General features: G+C 34.1%; 1 protein-coding gene across 1 annotated transcript; it reads left to right on the top strand.

Annotated features, from left to right (window-relative positions):
* Positions 1-7,427: 7,427 nt before the first annotated feature.
* LOC143531913 (uncharacterized) lies at positions 7,428-10,919 on the top strand. The gene is made up of 5 exons (XM_077027097.1): positions 7,428-7,675; positions 8,322-9,909; positions 10,224-10,284; positions 10,356-10,579; positions 10,666-10,919. Exons 1-5 carry the CDS (start codon positions 7,558-7,560, stop codon positions 10,721-10,723), a joined length of 2,049 nt encoding a protein of 682 aa, XP_076883212.1. The 5' UTR covers positions 7,428-7,557; the 3' UTR covers positions 10,724-10,919.
* Positions 10,920-21,979: the final 11,060 nt, after the last annotated feature.

The raw sequence follows: 21,979 nt of genomic DNA, 5'->3' as shown, positions 1-21,979 counted from the left end.
TAGTTGGTAAGCCATAAGCATTTTAAAAGCAAGGTAGTGAGTTCGATTCCCATCAACAACATATTCTTCATTTTATTATTCATAAAGAAGAAATTGTAAAAATAGAAAATTGTACACTTGGCAGTCTAATTGAATGACATGTGGATTCATTATCTTGTTTTAATAATATAGGTAGAAGGTAGATGTTTCTTTAGTGATGAAATAATTTAGGGATGTCAATGGATTGGGTTTAGGTATTCTCAAATCATACCCAATATAGTGAACTTTTTAAGTGAATATCGTGTGACTTATATCAGATAGGATGTGAATACTAGATCGCTGTCTACTATTATTTAGCTTCGTTTAGTGTGAAACTCACATGTTATTAATAACTATATATTTAACTTGAATTAAACCATTCCATGTGTGCATAATATTAATAATACAATGATTGGTAAGGGAGATATCAACCCTAGTTTGATATTCCATACGACTTTTAGCACCTTACATGGTTTAGGTTATTCTACTCATGTTAAGGACTTAAGGTTTGTGTATGAATAGAGTCGAAACACGAACACATTACACCTTTAATCAGGCAAGTTATCCCAAACTTAAAAAATGAAAAATGAAACATTTCTTTTTATGAATCAACTTACAATAGCATAGTTTAATTATTATTATTATTATTATTATTATTATTATTATTATTATTATTATGTTAATTAATTGTTTATGGTTAACAGGCCCGGCCCAAGGCAATGGCGAGGAGGGCGACGGACCCAGGCCCACTCTCTCGAGAGGCCCATAATCATTAAAAAATAAAAATTATATTTTATATATAATTTTGTTTTAATACCAAAAGCCTACAAAATGACTCTTTGATTGAATGGAAAGCGTTTTATACTATGAAAATAAATTTCAAAGTTCAATTCCACAATTAGTGTTCTTTTTTTAAGAAAAAAAAACTTTTATTTGTGTTTTATACAAGTCATTTTAGTAACATTTTGTTTGTTTTGGGCTTTTGAAGACAACCTTATTAGTAAAATTGACAAATTATCTATTACATAATTGAGAACACGATTTTGGTGGGCCGTTTTTTTACTCGTCCCGAGCCCCAAAATTTTAAGGGATTTTTGGAGCCGGCCTTGATAGTTAATCATTTTAGATTTATCACCTAGAAATTATTCTTCTATAAGCAATATTAACATACAATGTGAATATCTTTAAACATGGTCTTACAGTCTCAAATTTTTGTAAATTTTTTCCAACTGCTAAACTCCTTAAATAATTTACATTCCTTGTTTGAGTAAGAACCCAAGGCTTTCTACTAAAAGGTAAGTCTTTATCGAGTTTTTATCAAGTTGATATCAGGCGATAATAATTAGGAATTCCTCTCAATCAAATGCCGAAAATTCAAACCCTTATGTGGTAGGAATTTAGGTGGATTTTTAAGGTGGTGTAAAATTAAAGAGTGTGTCGCAATTATAATAAATGATTTGAGAATTAAAACAGATATGTTTGATTACTTGTAAAAAAGTGTACTTGTTTAGCATGCAAGTGTTTTATGTAGGGATGGCAGTAAAACCCCAATCTGATGAGAAAACCCAAAACCCGATATAAACGGGACGGGTAATACCCGGTCCATTAGGGTTTGGGACGTGTTTGGGATTAATTTTGAAATTTTTCGCGGGTTTGGGATTTCTAATATACCCGATTACCCGACCTGATTACCCGATAACATAGACCCATTTACCCGATTATATACCGATGTACCCGATGTAGCTTATTATTTTATATATATACAATATTCCAAATATATTATTTGTCGAAACTAGTTTATGTCAATTTTTTGAGATATTTTACCCTTATGGTAACCATCTTTGTAATTAATTAGTTATATTTGTCAAAACCTGTTAGAAACCCGACGGGTTTTGAGCGGGGTATACCCGACGGGATTTATCAAAACCCGATAGGAAACCCGAAACCCGATGGAAAAACCCGAAACCTAACGGATAACTACCCGATTAAAATCCGACGGGTTTGGAACGCACTTTTATAACCAGGTATGGGTTTGGAAATACCTAAACCTGACCAAATCCGACCCATTACCATCCTTAGTTTTATGGATGATTTAAGGTCTCTATTAGTATTATTGGTTTAGAAATTATCGCCATGTCGCTATCCGTGTGGAAGTTCTAGTTTAGTTGTTTGGTATCTCTTGGCCCACCCAACTACTCATATAGTCATTTTAATATTATAAAAGGTTCGAAAATAGAAAAATGTTACATCTGAACTATCGGATAAAAAATTTTAAGGACTAGTATTAAAGTAAATATATGTATGAATACAATTTAAATTCACACTTGAAGAAATTTTATCACGATCCCTCTAGTGGTGCTCATCTACCTCATTGCTTAATCAAGTGCCAATGTGTCATTTAATAATATGCTGGATTTCAGGTTCATCGCTTAATAAATGTACCCAAATAAGTCTCATATATGTATTTGTGTTGTGTTGTGTTATGAATCAGTCCACTTGATGTTTTTACAAGAATACAAGTATAAGTAATGCCTAGCAACCAAGTATTTATATAATCATAGACTCCAACTCTGATTATTAATATTCGTTTTGTAATCGCTGTTTTTGTATAGTTATTTTTGTTTTCTGATATTTTATTCTTAATTTAACAAATTTTGTTATATATATATATATATATATATATATATATATATTACGAGATTAGAGAAACTGAATTGAATCGGAGAATGTTTACTTATCTTGTGGATAAAATCGTTGAAGATTAAGAATCGTTAAAGAGTTCACAAGAGATATTAAGTTCATGTACCGGAAATCAGTGATTAAAACTAAAATTCAAATTCAAATATGAATTTTTAATTTTAGCATCTTTTTTAAATAATAATTTTCTAATATTTCAATAGAAGCTTTCTTAAAACTCTTAAGATCAAAACGACTAACAAACAGGTAGGCTTTATATTAAATGGACTATGTTTGGGCTAACTCATTTAAAGTTAGTTGTGTTTGGGTTAAGCATGTTATATTAACCGACCCAAAAGCTTATTATCTTTGTGTCGTATGTCGGGTTGTGCCAGAAGTTGTTGCACATTTGTAATACAAAGTCAACTTTAAGTATAGAACTAGAAGAATCGTAGAAACAGCTATACTTATACCTATTACTTTGACTGGAATGTTAATGACTATCATGTGAACTTTCTCTGTTTATGATTATCTTCCATGTTCTATGTACACGTACATTCTGATTTTACACTTAAAATTGATCGTCTAGCTATTTATAACATATTTTCTTTATTTCGAATTAATTTATCATTGGTTTTCTAGTCTTGATACTTTTAAATAAGTGAGCTTATAAGTTATAGGTGTCAAATTGTTATTTATTCGTTACGTGTTATACTAATTGTCAAGGCCGGCTCAATGGCCTTGGAGGCCTAAAACCAACTAAAATGTTGAGGCTTTTTTTTTCTTTTATTTATGCATATAGCATCAGAGAGTATCCAAAAATTATAGAATACGAATGATGCTGTGATAATTGATATGAGACAATCCTTCTTAGCTTGTGGTTCATCAATGAGTTACTAATTCTAAAAAGAACTCTACTTTTAAAAACCCATAACATAAAGCCCCTATTTAAGATCGAGACCCTATAAAACTGGAGGCTTAAAGCTGTTGCCTTATTTAGCTTACCTACGAGACGGCCCTACTAATTATAAAAAGAAAAAAACAATAATAAAAAACCTTTTTTTGGACACTTTACTCACTTAGGCACTTAGCCACCAGGCCCACCACTAACTTTGAATTAGGTTTGAATTTTACGCATTCAAGCTTTGTTTATTTTTGTTAAAGTTTTGGTAGGCATGAACTCCAGTGACCAACCTTATATAATAAAACTCATAATTTGCCACTAAACTATAGTAAAATTACGTATACGTACGATAACTGCTATTTAAAACACACCTGTTAAACTAAACATAGACATACATTCAATGCTTACGAATGACACATGTATATGTTTGCTAGCACACACGTACATGCTTATGAGTACTACTATATGGGGTGCTAGACAACTTAACGGTGTTTGAGCTCGACATGGTTAGAGTTCAGCTTGACAACCGAATTGTCACAAAATTTGCCACTAAAGCATGGTAACTTGACGTGCAGAAAATGTTATTTAAACACACGTGTTATATCAAATTATACATATAGACAGACATACATACATGCATGCTTATGTTATGATACATGCATATGTTTGCTTGCACACATGCATGCTTATATGTATGAGGTGCAATAAAGCTTAACGGTGTTTGAGCTCGATTTGACATCCTTATTTATTTCTTTTTGAAAAAGAACTAAATTTGTAGTCTTTGTTTATTTGTTTATTTTTCTTAACATTCTTATAAACATTTTAACAAAAACTTAGTTGTTTTCTAAAAGTAAACTTGATATCTTAAAACAGTTTTGGCATGTGATTGGATCAACATTTCAGATGGCAATTAATTGCTTAAAAAATATGTATTAGTTGTCTAAAAATAATATATAAAATGAAATAAAAAAAAATACACCATTCGCTACACTTACTATAATGCATGCTCATGGTATCGATAATAAAATTCCCATTGCCTAGGTGGTGCCCACGTGGCAGCGCTTTCATTATCACACACAAAATTTTAAAAGTTTTAAGTTTGATAAGTATGAAAAATAAAAAAGCTAACTCAACGAGACATGAGTTGGCTTGAATTTTAACGAGTTGATCAAGCACAAACTTTCAGAGCTGGCTCGCTTATTTTTTAGCACGAATTTGGCTTATCAAGCTCAATATTTCAGAGCCAACTAGTCGACCACGTACCCTATTTATTATTGGGCTAGTTAAAACGGGCTAAAAAAATGCTTAGTAAACGGCTTAGGAAAAAAATGACCTATATAAAAATGTATTGGACTATAATCCAGATAGTCCATTAAGCTGTGCAGTTGGACTGTACCACATAGGCTTCATATAGGGCTGCACAAGCAGCACAACCAAACCACATTCGGATCCTAAACTGGATCCAACCCAACTCAGAAACCGGTTTGGATGAATGTCTGAAACTGGTTCGGATTCAATCCAATATGTGGGTTTGAAATTAATTTGGGTGAACATACTTGGAATCCCGTTTTGAATCCGACCCGATCCGATATGATTCTTTTTTAAAAACTAATTTCTAAATGATCTGACTTGGGTCGGACCGGTGCTGACTTTATTTCACTTAGTAACCAAAAAAGGTCAGTTTTAATAATTTTAATATGTTTATCAGTAAACGCTCACAGTCTCACCCATTCTACAACCAATCCATATTTGTTGTGGAAATAAGTTACGCAACAAATGTTTGAGAGCATAAACTTTTTTTTTTCATCAATATAGAAAATTAAAAAAGTGTGTTGATGTGAATAAAAAATATTGGATTTATTATCACATGGGTGACCTAGTCCGTCATATGACTTTTTCACTCATATATCCCTCATGACACACACACACACAAAAACGTATGCTTTTAAAAACAAAAAATAAAGGTTTTTGAACATTTGAATATGTAGCAAGAAATCCAAAGCCTCTTTGATTGTAAAATCAAAACTGATCATAGCTGAGAATTTGAAAATGTATTGCAACTTAGAGCCTTTTGTAGTACGTTACTTTCATATAATTTTCGGCTTCTCACACTTCTCAATTAAATAAGGTTGTCAGAAAGAAAATTTTAAATTTTTAAAGACATGAGTCGTGTTATGATAAAATCTAAATTAACAATCAGTTCTTTGAAAATATTGATGTTATGTCATACCAACCATAGCATATGCAATACGTTTGTAAATAGAGTTCTATTGAGAATTTGAGACCAATATCAAATAAGATTACATATGAACTAATGAATCATAGGAAACCATTAATAGGTCATTTTAGACTATTTAAGTGCAAATGCTATTTAGTATGTCATTAGATGATACCCGACTCTATTACCCGAATCATGTATATTCGTTTTCCCGAATTTTATATTTTCAATACTCTTGGGTGATAAATTTTTATGTAAATTTAAAATAATAAGAAATATATTTAGAAATCACAACGAGTGATTTTTAATAAATTAACAGTTGTACCTGATATAGTAGTCGTGCACCCAGACGAGTACAAAACTAAGCATGAGGCAAAATTTAACACCTGAGTATGAAATTAAAATTATCAATTCATGTCACTGTATTTCCTAAACATGAATACATTAAATATGCACCTAAACAGGAACTTTACACACAAATATTGCAAATATTCTTTTCATATAAAATATAACAAAAACATGTAACTTCAAATCAAACACCATATACATGTTTAAGAACAAACATTGTACAGTCTCTCTCACTTTGCTTTCGGCTTAACCCACACAAAAAAGCACTCCTTCCATATTCTTTACTCTTTACCTTTTACTTTATCAAAGCAAGCAACACGACGTCGTTCTTTACCATTTTTGCACCACCACCTCAAATCACAATCTGCTTTTATCAACTTTGATCAAAGTATCGAAGCAACCATATCATATAATAATAATAATAATAATAATGGGCCAGATGCCAGAGCCGGCTGGTGGGTTGGGTAACCAGGATGACTAGTTGGGGCATTTAATTTTTTGGGACACAATTTTTTTTTATATATATTTAATTTTTTTTACAAAATAAGTATAAATCTTAATCATTTTATTAGATACTAGGTTAGAGTCCGCGAGACACACGGGTGATTAAAAAAAAACAATAAAAAAAATGATTAAGTCTATCTTAAAATCCTGATATCAATATCATAAACAAATTGGAAATTCAGAAAGTTAACTCGTGGATCTAATAAAAATTTTAAATTAATTAGCAATGAATTAATTTTACTTTATTATATTAAGGATAAAGAGAAAAAGTTCAATACGATTTTATTTAATTTTGAATTATTTTATTATTAAGAAATTATGAGAATGCGTATTATTAATAGAAATAATTATTTAATTTAATTTTAAATTATTTTATTAATAATAAATTATAAGAATACATGTTATTTATAGAAAGAATTATTGTTTTAATGTTATTTATGGAAAAAATAATTGTTTTAATATAGATATAGATTTGAGCCAATTTTTTTTACCCATAACCCATTTAAGATATTAGACATAGTGGTCTTTTTATTTCGTTACTCGTTAACATTTACAAACCTTTTTATTCATCTTGACCTAGCCATTTAAATTCTTGAAAACCACCCGAAAGAATATTATTCCAATTCCCTCCAAACTTTCTCTTTTCTAGGAACAAGTAATTTATGAGGCCATCAACACACTTTTCACCCACTCAGTCTCAATCCAAGAACACTAACAACAACTTTTTTGTTTTGTTTCTTCACTAGCCTCTATAATTTTAAAAACCCACCAAAATATTTTAAAATCCCATGTGGGTTTCTTGTAATTTGTCCAGTTTGGCAAGTTTACTCTTGGTTTGGTGAATTTGATGTAAAAAAAAATAATAATAAAAACATTTTGGTTACACGAAATGGAAGAAGAAGGTTCGACAGTGAGATTGGTTCGGTGTCCTAAATGTGAGAATCTTCTTCCTGAGCTGCCTGAGTACTCTGTTTATCAGTGTGGAGGTTGTGGTGCTGTTCTAAGAGGTAATTTTGTTTATTATTATTATTATTATTATTATTATTATTTGTGTGGTTGGTTTTGATGTTGATGATCAAATTGGTTAGTTTTTAACTTTAGAATCTATTGCATAATAATGTGTAATTTGTTGAAAGAAAGTTGTGAATTTCATTGATTTATGGAAAATGTTGCATGTTAGAGCATGTTTGAGATAATAATAATAATAATAATAATAATAATAATAATAATAATAAAGGTTTTGAGATGGGAAAGTACCAAATTTGACTTTTGCAGAGTCAAAGATCAAATTGGCTAGTGTGTGTCTTTAAATCTGTAAAAATAAATAGAAAACAAAAAAAAATTTTGATTGATGATAGAAAGTTGTTAGGTTCATTGAGTTGATAGAAAATGTTGAATGTTAGAACACATTCTGAGATAATAATGAATATTTTGAGTTAGAATATATTCTGTTAGCACATTGATATGAATTTCAGATATATCTTTTCAAGTTTTACTGTTTTAGTCTTTTGACTGTTTTATGTGTTTGCATGTGCAATTCATTTTGGTTTTTGCATTAATAAATTATACTGATCATGGATTTAATGATGTTTTATGTATATAAATGCATAGTTTTAACTTTTACCTGCATTTTTTTTAATTAACGAAAATCAGGAAAACAATCGACTCCATCCAAAGAAAAAAGACCATTAGAAAAAACCGAGAACGAGAACGGTACAAGGGTAGAACCGTCCACGAAAGCAAAAGTTAGTTTAGAGTCTAGTCCTCTAACCGAGAGAGAAAGTGATGAACTTGAGGTTGGTAGCAGGAAGGGTAGAAGCGTCCACGAAAAAGTTTCAAACTTGACCCCTAATTCCGCATCAAGAAAAGAAAAACGCGGAATTTTAACTGATTCTGACCAAAGTAGACGAAGAAGACTTGATTACAGTTATGGTATGCCAAGTGAGTCTCAAGAGCTTAGAAACCCGTTCGGGCCCATTCGATCAAGGCCCATTGGGTTTCATAGAAATTCTAGTATACTCGAAAAGGGTAGATTTGGAAATTTACCATATTCAACCGAAGTCCCTTCGAGTTCTCACTCGACTAGTTTACATAACCTCTCAAGGGTTCAAGAAATAGAGAATGATAGAGTTGAACTTCTTAAAAAGCTTGATGACTTAAGAACCCAACTTAGCAGATCTTGGCCTCATCAGCCTCCGCAAATGCCACATCAGCCTCCACCAATGCCACATCAGCCGCCACATCATCATTACCTACCTCCAACTTACCAAAGCCCGTTCCTTGGTTACAATCAACACGACCCCATTCTTCACCGACCCTCATGTTCTTGTTCACAATGTTGCAACATTAACTGGCAGCCGAGGTCTTTTACCAGCCGAGAAACCAGTTACGGTCCATGTCAGCTGCCACGTCATCGTACAAGCACTTTTGATTTGGGAAATGATAGTTTGGGTACAAGATATCCAAGAAGACGGGTTATTTTAACTCATGGAGGTGAACGTGTATCCCGGCCCGTTTCAGGTGGGGCCCCGTTTATAAGCTGTTGTAACTGCCTCGAGTTGTTAAAAATACCTAAAAATGTTAATTTGGTGGAAAATAATAACCGCACAACGATAAAATGTGCGGTTTGTTCCGCTTTAATATCATTAAGACTCGAAGATAACAAAATCGTTGCTTCGGCTTCAACTTCAACTTCAACTCCTTCACTTATTACACAAAAAAAAGTCAATGAAAGAAAGTCAAACAGAAGCCCTCATGACTCTCTTGATTATGATAACTATGGCTATAATTTTCAGTTAACCGATACTGAACCAAATTTATCAACCAGTGAAGAGCAAAGCCCCGACAGTGTAATCGATAAGCCCTCTTCACCTGTTCCAATTTCAGAAAGTCAAAATGATGAGTTGACCAAAAGTCAAAGAACTGTTAAGGAAAAAGTGACTGTGGATCATTGTAACAAGAAATCTTTAAAAGATGCATTGGTTGCAACCGAGATAGATGTGCCTTTAACTGAGTATTTAAATTGTGGTGGTGTTAGTAAAGAAGAGGATCAGTTAAAGACCAAGAAAGTCGGGAGCGAATCTTTTTTTGCATGTTTGCTTAAAAAACGACTTATTTCAAGATCGAGTGGTGGCGTTGAAAAGGGAAGATCGGATGTTTATGTAAATGGTCAACTGTTGACCGAGCGGGCGGTTAAAAAAGCTGAGAAGTTAGCAGGGCCTATTCACCCTGGAGAATACTGGTTAGTTTATCTCATTTTTATAATACAGTTGTTTGCGTTGACTTTTATAGTCAAGCATGTTCTTTCTTAGAATCAAATTCAGTAAGGATTTTTAATATATTAACACCATCATTTGTGGTTTGTGTTTATATGATATCTGTTTTGTAAGGGTTTTTTTTTTTTTTTTTTAATATTGACACTGTCGTTCTTCCGTTTATAATAGCATAATATGTAGATAGTCACATTTTCTCACAAATTACACAAAACTGCAAAATATTACACCAAAAAAGTCCTTTTGATCTTAAAAGTCAAAACATTTTCTTTTCTTTAACCAGGTACGATTCGTTAGCTGGATTCTGGGGTGTTATGAATCAGCCTTGCCTTGGCATTATTCCTGTAAGATTATTATTTTGTTAACTTTTTATCTGTTTGACCTTAAAAGTCAACCCGATTGTCACCATTTGCAGCCATTCATACAAGAATTTGACCATCCAATGCCCAAAACATGTGCTGCTGGAGACACTGGAGTGTTTGTTAATGGCAGAGAACTTCATAAAAAAGATTTAGATCTTCTTGCTGGAAGAGGTTTACCGACAACAAAAGACCGGTCTTATATTATTGACATTTCTGGGAAAGTTGTGGATGAAGACACGGGGGAAGAACTTGATGCTCTCGGCAGGCTTGCTCCAACGTAAGTTTGACTTTTTATTGGTCGTTAGTTGACTTTTCTGTTGAATATTATTTGGTTTGACACGGTCTTGTTGATCTTGTGACCAGGGTTGAAAGAGTAAAGCATGGATTTGGTATGAAAGTCCCAAAAGTTGTTGCTAAATGAATAAAGTTCTTGGTGTTGATGCGGTTTTCAGTTTATTTGGCATGTATATGGTGGTACAAGTGAAGATATTTTAGTATGTATGGTAAATGGTTATTGTGTTTCGGTATAAACTTATGATATAAATTTTACATAATTGTATGTCATTATGACGAGGAAGAGATAACTCGAAAGACGCTCATATGCGGATTGTCAGGAATGTAGAACAAGGGTGACGAAACGGGTCGATAACTCCTTTGGAGACATAATGAACACTTTATTATAATTTTTCGTTTTTTTAATATTTTAGTTAAGTTGTTTTTACATAATGTAATATTTGTGTATTCATTTTAATTTAAATCTCTAGTTAATATGTCTATTCCTATAGCAAATGTGCACATGACTAGAATACCTCCAAACAAAGACATATTTGTAGTGTTTGAAACTTGACATGGGGCATATGCATCATGTCTACCTGTTTTGCTTGTGTTGTGATTCACATTGTCACATCTTTATTTCTTTTTAGATCTATAAATTGAAAATATTGGCTTGGGTGTTGGTAGAGATAATGAAATGCGAAAGTGACTTCAAATTTTCATTTATTTTCACTTGTGAATATAATTAACTTATACCTACTACATTAAATGGAGCATAGACATATTTGTTAAATAACAAATTTGGATTATTCTGTAACTAGTTTTTAACCCGGCGCCGGGCAGATTAGTAAATCCAAACGTTGGTAAGACACAAGCATTACCGGTCCTAAGTGATGAGGCGGTAAGTTGACGTGAATTTGGTCAGTTTCTGTTACATGTGTTATTGTCCGGAAACTAAAACAAAAAAAGTTACAAAAATTGAGATGGAATATTGGGATAGCGTTGGTCGGTGAAACTCGAGCGTTGGTAAAACTCGAGCTTGTTGGTCCCTGGTGGTGAGTCTATGCAAATTTGGTTGGGTTTTTCACTCCCGTTATAAATCCGGACTAAAAAAAAAAAAGAATTGTCATTCGGTCAGTTTCGTTACGGTACTATGACTAAAACAAAATGCGCTAGGTCTACGCAAATTATGTTAGCTTTTATCACATCCGTTACGGTATATTGATATTGGAACTAAACTAATAAAAACAAACATAACAAAGACAATTAGAAATATAATTATCAAAGTTAAAAAAAAAACTTGGTTCTTTGAAATCTTGCCAAATGGACCAATCATAGTCCAGCGTCGCCAAAACTTCTTTTTTATATATATTAGTAATGTTCTAGAATCTAGACATTAAAAAAATTGTCTGAAAACTTGATTTGATTCTCAAATTGTTGACTATAAGGTAATTTTATTATATGCATCTGGAAAAGGTTAAATTATAAATTATGGTAACACAATATATAAACCTCTTCTTTTGATAAAACAAGAAAACTATGGACGCGTTCTTTTCACATAATTCATAGGAATTCAAAGGAATTGGAATTAAAATCTTATGACATAGTGTGTTTGTTTTGTTAGAATTGAAATCTTAATTTCTTTTTGATGCGTTCGATTGTCAAGGAATTGGAATTGGAATTCAATTCCTTTAAATGATGGGATTCTAAATCCTTCCAAGATGTGGAGGATTTCAAGTGAATTCGTTGGAATCTTTTCTCGAGAGGTTTTTTTTTAACGAGAACAACAAATAAAATACTTTGGTTTTTTTACTTTTTTTGTTTTCGATTTATATTTTGAGTTATAATTTTTTAATTATTATTTTTAATATTTTTTTGAGGGGTTTTTGATCTTAACAGAAAACCCCTAAAAAAATCATTAAAAAATCATAACATAAAATATAAATAAAAAATAAAAAATCTAAAAAAATTAAAATGTTTCAGCCGTTATTCACTTTATTCCAATTCTTTTGTCAATCGAACACACCAGGAATAGAATTGGATTTCAATTTCTTCAAATTCCAATTCCTATTGGAATGTTCGGATTCCAAATCCTATTCCCTCAAATTCCAAATCCTATGCAAATTCTAATTCCAATTCCTTTTCATTCCATGAAACGAACGCACCCAAAAAATTTATGATTTTCAGAATCGGTATTTTCGGTACCGGTACCGGTACCGGTCTTCATCCGATAATGGTAGAGTTGTTGGGATAACACTGATTCCCTCTAGTTACCTACTTACCTTAAATTTCAATAATCTTTTTGACAAATTTCAATAAATGTGAAATCTCATCTCAAATTCGCATATATATAATGCCATTAAAGAGTAAACGATCATACTAGTTTTTTTGTTAAATAATAATATTGCAAAAATATACTTTTTTTAAGAACGACGACTTTCTTGTATTTAGGCTATCGCACCCTCCAAATTTGGAGAGCCTCGATGCTCTACTCTGGCCAGACTTAACTGGGCCCACGCTGGCTTCAGAGTTTGGCTTGGGCGTTCCCCCGAGAAACCATACCGCCGACTGCCACTTGACAGCCGTTGTGCCACCACAAGAGTAGAACTCTCTGACGTAACACACGATGTGACGAAACCCTGGGTGGGCTCAAGATTCGGGCTGACAACCTTTGCACAAGGCCTAGCTCAAATCAATCATTGCCAATATTCACCCAAATATGACATAAGTGAGATTAGAACTTGTCTCCATCAAAAAACCTAAGCCTTCTACCAGTAAACCACAAGTGAAAGATTGCAAAAATATACATAAATTCAGAAATCTGTTCAATTATTTATTATTTAGTTTTTAATAAAGAAGGAATATTTGCATTGGATGAAACAGAGTGGGTCAAGATTGGGTCAGAACCATGTGCTTTTATAGTTTAATTAATTTAATTATTAAAGGCTTTGGGTGTTTTTAATTAATTTCTTTCTTTACTACTCAAAACAAATATTAAAAAATAAATAAGGAAAACAAATTTTCTCAAAATTTTGAAAAAATCACTAACTTTTTTTTCAGAAAAATTCTTAAAATGTCTCATTTTAATAGAGAGATTCTAAATATATCCATCTAAAATTCAAATTCCCTCTTTATTCCCCGAGTAACTCATCGTCGCCTCTACGCTAGGAGTTCGAGATGACATGTTTATTAACTCGCTGTCTCCCCATCATGTTAGCTCAAAACTCGTTGTCTTACTGTTATGTTAGCTCAAAACTCGCTACCTCACCATCATGTTAGTTCAAAACTCGTTGTATCCCCACCATGTTAGCTAAAAAAAATTTACCTTGTCATTACTAAAAACATGGATCCTAAACTAATTTAAAAAATATTCAAATATTTTTAATTTTAATAATTTTTAAATTCTTGTATTTTGGATTTTAGATAATAATGCAATTAAAAAAGCTAATGCAAACCATCAAAATCATTTTATGTGTAACTTGTTTAGATATAATTTTTTAAATAACAAAATTTATTAAATTTAATGTTTACGCTAGCATGACGGGAAGGCGACGAGTTTTGAGCTAATATGGCGGGAGACAACCAGTTTTGAGCTAACATGATGGTGAGACGACGAGTTTCGAGCTAACATGGAGGGGAGGCGACGAGTTAAGAAATATATTGTCTCGAACTCCTAACGTAGAGCCGATGACAAGTTAGTAAGAGGACAAAGAGAGAATTTAAATTTAGGATGAAAATATTTGGAATCTCTCTCTTAAAATGAGACACTTTGGGAATTTTTCTTTTTCTTTTCCCTCTCTCTCATTCACTCACTCACAACCACTCTTAACAAGAAGCCAAACTTATAATGGAAAGAAAAAAAAATAAAAACACACCATAATGAATAAATTATATAGGAAAGTTAACAAAGTTGAATATACACCATTTCAAACTTGGTCTTTTGCTCCTGTTTTTCACCTATATGAATGAAATAGTCTTGATCTTGCTTACCATCGTGGCGATAAAACACTCATAGGATATATGGCTGTATAAGCCACTTATGAGCCACATACGGGAACGGGTTTAGCCGAACCCAGTCTATTTTCGGTTTTACTTAGACAGTATAGCTTGTATTAACGAATGAGCCCATTCTTTTTTAACGATCGAACCCATTAAAATTTTTAACCCACTGAAATGAAGTAGAAATGAAGTGTGTTGGTTTGTTTGCTCTCTTGGTTTGTCATTGCTTGAAAATTGGTAGAAACGAAGATGAAAGCCTTCTTGGGAAATTGAGATGAAAAGCTTTGAAGAATAATGAAAGAAAGAATGAGTTTGTTTTTGAAACATATGTTTAGTTATTAATGGATTGCAAACATGTGTTTTCTACAATATTTATTTAACTAGGATAGTGGCCCGTGTAATACACGGGCGGAAAACAATAAATTTGTTAGATAAATTTAGCATTTAAATTTATTATTTGTAACCTTGAAATTAATAATTTTTAAACTTATAATTATAAGGTTAACCTTGAAAAAACATAATATAAGTTAAAAACCTAAAAATTTGTAAGTAATGAATTTTTTAAATTAATAGTATTACACAATAAATATTCATGAAACATTTATTTTATTATTTGTCATTAACACTATAAATCTACTATTGATAACTTTAAACTATAAAATATTATTGAAAATACCATTTAGAAGGTGCATGTTTATTAAAAACCATCTAAATTAACAACTTTTTTTTGTAATAAAATTACATCTCCAAATATCTATATTATTTAAAACATCATACAACGTTTGCAAAACTTAAAAACTAAAGAAACCTTTCAGAAAATCCACTGCTTAAAAATGTTAGCTTGAATTCAATTCCCCTGTATTTAACAAAACATAAAAATTAACTGGTGACAAACTTTTTTTGAAATACAAACAAACTTAATAATTGATTTAAAAAACTTTGAATTCTAGTAACAAAATAGTTTAATATTATATCTTTGTTTTAATAATTACCATACACTATCGGAAATCGGAAATTTTTGTAATAATTTTAATGTTATATATTTGAAATATTTTTTTTAATTGTTTTTCTAAAATAAAACGTTAGTTAATTATCATAATTAAGAATGTCAGTTACATATTTTAACTTTGAATTCTAATAACAAAAGAGTTTAAAATCGTAAAAAGAAATAATATTTAGGAAATTGAATAATAAAAGTCAATTAAGTGATTATTGAATTTAATTAATAAAGAATTAGGTGGAAATATAAATAGTAATAGATTGTGTGGCATCATATATGGATAAGCTAGTATGATGTCATGTGGACAATATGTTTTACTTTAATAGTATAGTTAGATTTTTTATATTATGTCTAAGTTACGTTGTAATATATTATATTTTTCATAATTAAATATTAACAACGTCATCCAGTTTATAAATTCAGTTTAACTGGTGTTCAGTAAGCCGACCGTGACAACCGGTCGAAATATGAAAACATTGATTATATGTTTATGCGTAAATTGTAATGTGTTAAGATTTGCTATTAAGTTAATCAATCAAGTTAATTTTGTGTTAAAATTATGCATTTATGGTTATTGTTGACTTCTTAAGAAAAATACAACCAAATTGACCCAAAATCTTGACATGAGCCAACCTGAAAACTTTGAAATTGTGCATTTAGGAATTATGTTTTGTGACCCGACACGAAAACTTTGAGTCAAATAGCAATAAACGCAGCCACAGAAAAATAATACGAGCCCATTGAAAATTTTTCCTGACTCCGTCACTGCATCAACCTTCACATATTAAACGTTATGGATGCTCTTATTAGTTACGTTAAGTGAACTCGGGGTCACAATACACACGCATTCCCTTCCATAGGGGTGGTTGTCGGGTCACTAACCTGTGAGTGGTGCGTGCCATAATTGACGTTAAATCTAAAAGACTAAAACTATAATTAATATATTTATTATTTGATTCTCTCTGTAAAGTATTGTCGTATTAGCCGCTCTTAGTCAAAATAATAATAATAAAGAAAACAAACAAATAAATTCCATACAAGTCCCGTAGGATTAAATAAGGAAAAGACTAAAATCAAAAGGGGCAATTAATTATTGGGACAAGTTATTCCCAATTAACAACAAAAATAAGAACTAGAAAGATTATATAAAAAAACTTTTAAAAATAATAAAAAATTAGTAGAAAAAAAATCATAATGCAAATTTTAGTAAAAAACGAAAATTGTAAAAACACAAAAATGTTTTCACCGTTTTTCTCGTTCTCAAAAAAAAAAAAAAAAAAAAAAAAAAGACACAATATTGAATGGAAAAAAAATATTGTGTCTTTTTGTTTATCATTATGTTTTGTGTTTATTTTCGTCATTGATTGTTTTTTTCTTGGCATTGTGTCTTTTTTTCCTTAATATTATGTTATATTACTCAGCATTGTGTCATATTTTGTTCGTTATTGTATTATATTTTGCGATATTTGTGTCTTTTTTGGTTTATCATTGTGTTGTTTATTCATTTTCGGCATTGTGTCTTTTTTCTCGGCATGTGTCTTTTCGTCATGTTTTTATTTCTGGAACGGGAACGACGAGGGAAACATTTTGGGTTTTTAATTTTTTTTGTTTTTTATTTATATATCGAGTTATGATTTTTTTTTATAATTTTTTAGAGGTTCTTTGTGTAGCCATAAATCCTTCTCACACTTCTCGTTTTTATCTTCCTTTGCATTTTAATTTTGCCCTAAATCCATTAGGTTTGGCATGGATTTAGGTAATCCTAGCCAAAACTCGTTACGTATCCATCGAATAATTATTCATCGAGCATCATATTAGGTATTATATAATGTTGATTGTGTGTATCATGACCTACCAATCTCTCGTCTACTCAAAACGACTCTTCAAATAAAGCTTTAGATTCCTAGACACCACATTGCCACATAGCAAGCATATGTTGTCTTGCATTAAATATACACATGAGCTAGGTGGCGGCACCGAAAGTCCTGATCCCAAAAATCACCTAAATTGGTTACAAGCACAAAAATTGTTCAATACGATACGATACTGGTACAATACAATATTTGAAAGTAAATCAACCCAAGATACCGGTGCCGAAAGTATCTGTCCCGAAAACGCAAAAAGTGATTACCGAATTGATCCCGAAAACACCAGGTGCATTGCCCGTAGTCATGTATTGGTACGCTATTTGTTCGATACCAGTATCCAACACCATATACTCATTTCTAATTGAAGATGGTCTTAGAGCATCCTCCATTGATTCTCCATCTTCAAATTTAAAATTACAATAAAATTCACTATATTTTTTTTTCTCCCTTTCAATTTAATAATACTTTTTTATACCTTTATTATTATATTTTCTCTTATTCAATCACAACAACTTTAAAAAAATATTAAAAAATTATGAATGATGAACAGTGTTCTTTCAAATTTAACGTCTTTGAAGGCCTAAAATTAACTAAAATATTGAGACATTTTTTTTATGCGTATAGCTATTGATATATGGGTTTCTCCTTAACTTGTGGCCCATCAGTGAGTTATCGATTCTAAAAAAACCCAATTTCAAAAACCCATAATACAAACCTCTATTTAGATTGAGACCCTATAAAACTGAATGCCTAAAACCTTTGCCTTATTTGACTTACTTACGAAACGAACCTGAATAACATTTTCTCTTTTATCGGCTCATAACCAGTCCAACCACTAAATTAGTATAGTTAAGAACTTTGATGCCACAAAGTGTATGTTTCTGTTTTTGTATATATAGCAATGGTTTTGATGTTCAACATATAGACTTGTGTTGGCTGGATGATATTGTTGTGGTGGGTATGTGTTAGTTTCAGCTTGGAACCCGGGTTCGAATCTCAAATGATGCAAATGCTTGTTTTATTTTTTTAATTGTGTTATTTATGTTTTTTTGCATGTTAGAATGACTTGTCTTTCAACATTAACTTTGGTGTGGACCGAACAGTTGTGTTATTAAGTGAAACAGGCTGAATTTGAGTATAATTACCGCATTTTTTTAGTATCGTCGCAGTGACGAAAACTGATCGAATACTAATTTTGTTTTTATTTTCGTTTTTTTTCAGTATCGTAACAAACGCGATGAAGACCGACCAAATTTGTTTAGAATCATCGCCTCAACAACCGGGATCAACAACGCTCGTGAAGAAACACTAAGTGACCCGGTACAGATTATAGATAATCTGGGGGTTAAGTAATGTTTCCCACGAATGAGATCTAGCTGAGAAGGCTGTTCTTCAGGAGACCTGCAAAACAAACACCGTAAGCTCGTCACTGAGAAGGGGGGGTTCCTCCTTGTGACCACCCTCCGGCGTGAGAATCAGACTAGGTTGCTCTGAATATAAGTGTATATTAAGAGATTGCTAGATAACTGGATAGCAGATGATCTTACCATTCCAAGATGTTGGAGTATTTATAGCCGAAGGTAGGTTTCCTAGAAGGTACAGCCGGCTGAACAGTATTCCTGTTCAATCACCAGTAGACTATGCACAGGCCATACTGGTTGGTGGGTAGGTTACGGCCAACAGTAACAAAGTCGGCTGCACTATTCCACCAACTGTAGATTATGCACGTCCCACTTACTGTGGATTGTACGCAGGCCATGCTGGTTGGTGAATAGGTTACGGCCAACAGTAACACTATTCCACCAACTGTAGGCTGCGCATGCCCCACAGTAAGGGTTGGTGAGTAGGCAGCGGCTAATAGTGACAAACAGTACTAGAGGGTGTTCCTCCTCGCACTGTTGTCGGTGAGCTGTCACCCTGTGATTGGCTCATGGGCTGTTCTGGTCAGATCGTCTGTCCTATCCATACCTTGGTAAGTATAGTACAAAAGATCTTTCAGAATCAGACTGGCTCATTTAGGCGGGATTGTTCCCGCCTTGCTCATTCCTTCATGTGACTACTGAAGTAGCTAGTGTCTTGTGCGTGTAGCCCTGCTGTCTGCGGGTAGCCTTCCCTGATGGCTTGTATCCGCAACTGCGGGAACAGGCGGGGTACTTCACCATTGGGAGGCTTTTCCTGCGTGTACAGCTTGTGTACTGCGCGTAAGATTCTATGAGCATGGTGGGTCCTGTGGGAGCAGATGGCCTTTGCGCAGACGTCCCTGTTCAAGGTGAGTCTTGCGGGACCAACTGGTCTCTGCTGGGACCTTCCTCTTCAAGTCCCCCCAGTCCAATGTTCTTCTCATGAATGTTTAATAAAGTGAGGTGAACTTTTGGACTTTAAGCAAGGGGTTTTGAAAAGGGTTTTTAGTTTTAAGGTTCTCCGTGGGGATTCTTCCCGCGGGTTTCCTAATGTCACTTGCAAAAATTCCCGATTTTTTTGCTTTGATCTTTGGGTATGATGCGGGTAGGTATGTAACCTTCTCGCAAGTCAGGAGCGTTGAGTCTCACTTGTGTGGATTCTCCTTGAGGTTTTAGTGGTTTTGAACATAGTGATCAATTATGTTTAAACCACCAATTCCATCCTGGAGCCTCAAACAATGTAGTTCTCGACGTTCCCGCTATGCGGGGATGTTATTTCCGTTTCCACAAGCATTGCCCAGAAGATCCTTCTTGGTTTCAATTCCCTGCGGAGCGCTAGGTATGTGAAGGGTTTTGCCTTAACACTGTACCCGCATCCGTCTTATGGTTACTTGGTTGCCAAGGTAAGGGGTATTTTCCCGCTTACTTTTGAATCTTTTTTGAATTTTGAATTTTGAAATTCGAAAGGTTGGTAAGGATAAGAACAGTCCAAACATCTGAAACGTCGTGCGACGGTTTCTTCTGACTGTGTCAGGACGTGCAGGAAGTTATGGTGACGTGACAGAACATGGTAATTCCAGTCGCTTTTTCAGGCGCGTGGGCGTGATTTTTCGGGCGCGTGGCCGCGAAATTACTGGCACACGTCCTTTCAACAGCTGTTGCCAGCTTGCTTTTTGCCACGTGTCATAGTTTCATTGCACCTTTGATTTCTCTCTCCTCTGCATTAAATTCACCGCATTAATTGCGATTACTATATAAAGGGGGAGAGGGTTATTTGCAATTCACACTTTTCACTCTTCTCTTCATCTTTAAGGCGATTTCCGGCGAATACTCCTTTATTCAATCGAGCATTCTCTCGAAATCGCTCTCTTCTTCCTCTGCAAGATGTCCTCTCGTGATGCTGAAGCTATAGCTGACGACAGGGGTACTGCTGGTGAGTGCCAGTGTGCTCTGCCCGGCGATCAGTACCGGTATGTTGTCAGGAAGTTCATGCTCGATCATCTCGAGCCTGAGTTTCCTGAATCCCACCAGACCGTGTACGATGCCCCCAGAGGCAAGATCGGGGTTTATGCTGCATTTTTTGTCTATGGGAATCTTAGATTCCCATTGACAAAATTTGTTTACCGTGTCCTTGAGAGGCACGGTGTTCATTTGACCGAGCTGCACCCCATGGCGATCGCCAAGATTCGCCATTTTAAGTGGGTGTGCCGGATTTTGGGCATCGAGCCCCATGTGGACCGCCTGATGACCTTCTATACCTGGAGGTGCATCCAGGGGTGGTACACCCTGACGACCCGCATTAAGGGTCTGAAGATTTGCGACACCGAGCGCAGTCTTCGCGCGTGGAAGCAGGAATTCTTCTACATTTCTGCCCGCGCCATCCCCCTTGCCATGAAGTTTAAAAATGGCCAAGCGATACCGAGCCTTCACGCCCCCAACTACCAGGAGGCGGAATGGTTTTCGAAGATATCCCGGATCCAATCTCCGGTTTACCGGTTTGCGGAATCCGGGATGGTTATGTTAGGGATGAGCCGGGTGTGGAAAGATGCGTCTCAGGTTCCCATCCTTCTCGAATACGGTTTGAACTCTATTCCCTATGGTATGTCTTGTCTTTCTTTTTGATACAAGTTTGTCTTCTAACTGTTTCTTTTCTTTCAGAGGGAAATAATTTGGAGTCGCTTCTGTTCCCGCGGGAAACCGACGGTCCCGCGCGGATGGGTACTCGTGCTCTGGACGAGGGCGAGTTGCCCATCCTGGAGCAAACGGCGGATCGTTTTGTGGAGGTCTATCCGCTGGGCCACGAGATCCTGAGCCACCGGCGGCCAGGTAAGGCGATATTCTTTCCTCAATCTCTCAATGCTGTACCAGCTGTTGGAATTCTTGACCTGTCTTCTTCTGAGGAATCCTCAGATGCTCCTCCATTGGTGCGGAAGAAGAAAGCTGCTGCCGGCGGGAAAGGGAAGGAGAAGGCCTCCACGGCTGGTCCGTTGGTTCTATCTGACTCGGAGTCAGATAGTGAAGAGGTGGCGGGGAAGCCCGGTGGTGAGAAGACCACTGCTCCGGAGGCTACGACCGTTACCTCCGGAGAACCGACGAAGACGACGGTGACCGGTACCAAGAGGCCGGCTCCATCGGGT

Source organism: Bidens hawaiensis, unplaced genomic scaffold, assembly GCF_021521415.1.
Source record: "Bidens hawaiensis isolate Kalapana, Puna unplaced genomic scaffold, B.hawaiensis_p1.1 tig00009285_1, whole genome shotgun sequence".
Lineage (NCBI taxonomy): Eukaryota > Viridiplantae > Streptophyta > Magnoliopsida > Asterales > Asteraceae > Bidens > Bidens hawaiensis.
This window is presented reverse-complemented; position numbering and strand designations above follow the sequence as displayed.

What these genes read in the sequence shown, in the direction of transcription:
- LOC143531913 (XM_077027097.1), top strand. Translation starts at nt 7,558, where the DNA reads ATGGAAGAAGAAGGTTCGACAGTGAGATTGGTTCGGTGTCCTAAATGT. An exon ending in ATTCACCCTGGAGAATACTG is followed by an intron (nt 9,910 to 10,223) that starts GTTAGTTTATCT and finishes TTCTTTAACCAG; the next exon opens with GTACGATTCGTTAGCTGGAT. An exon ending in CTCGGCAGGCTTGCTCCAAC is followed by an intron (nt 10,580 to 10,665) that starts GTAAGTTTGACT and finishes TCTTGTGACCAG; the next exon opens with GGTTGAAAGAGTAAAGCATG.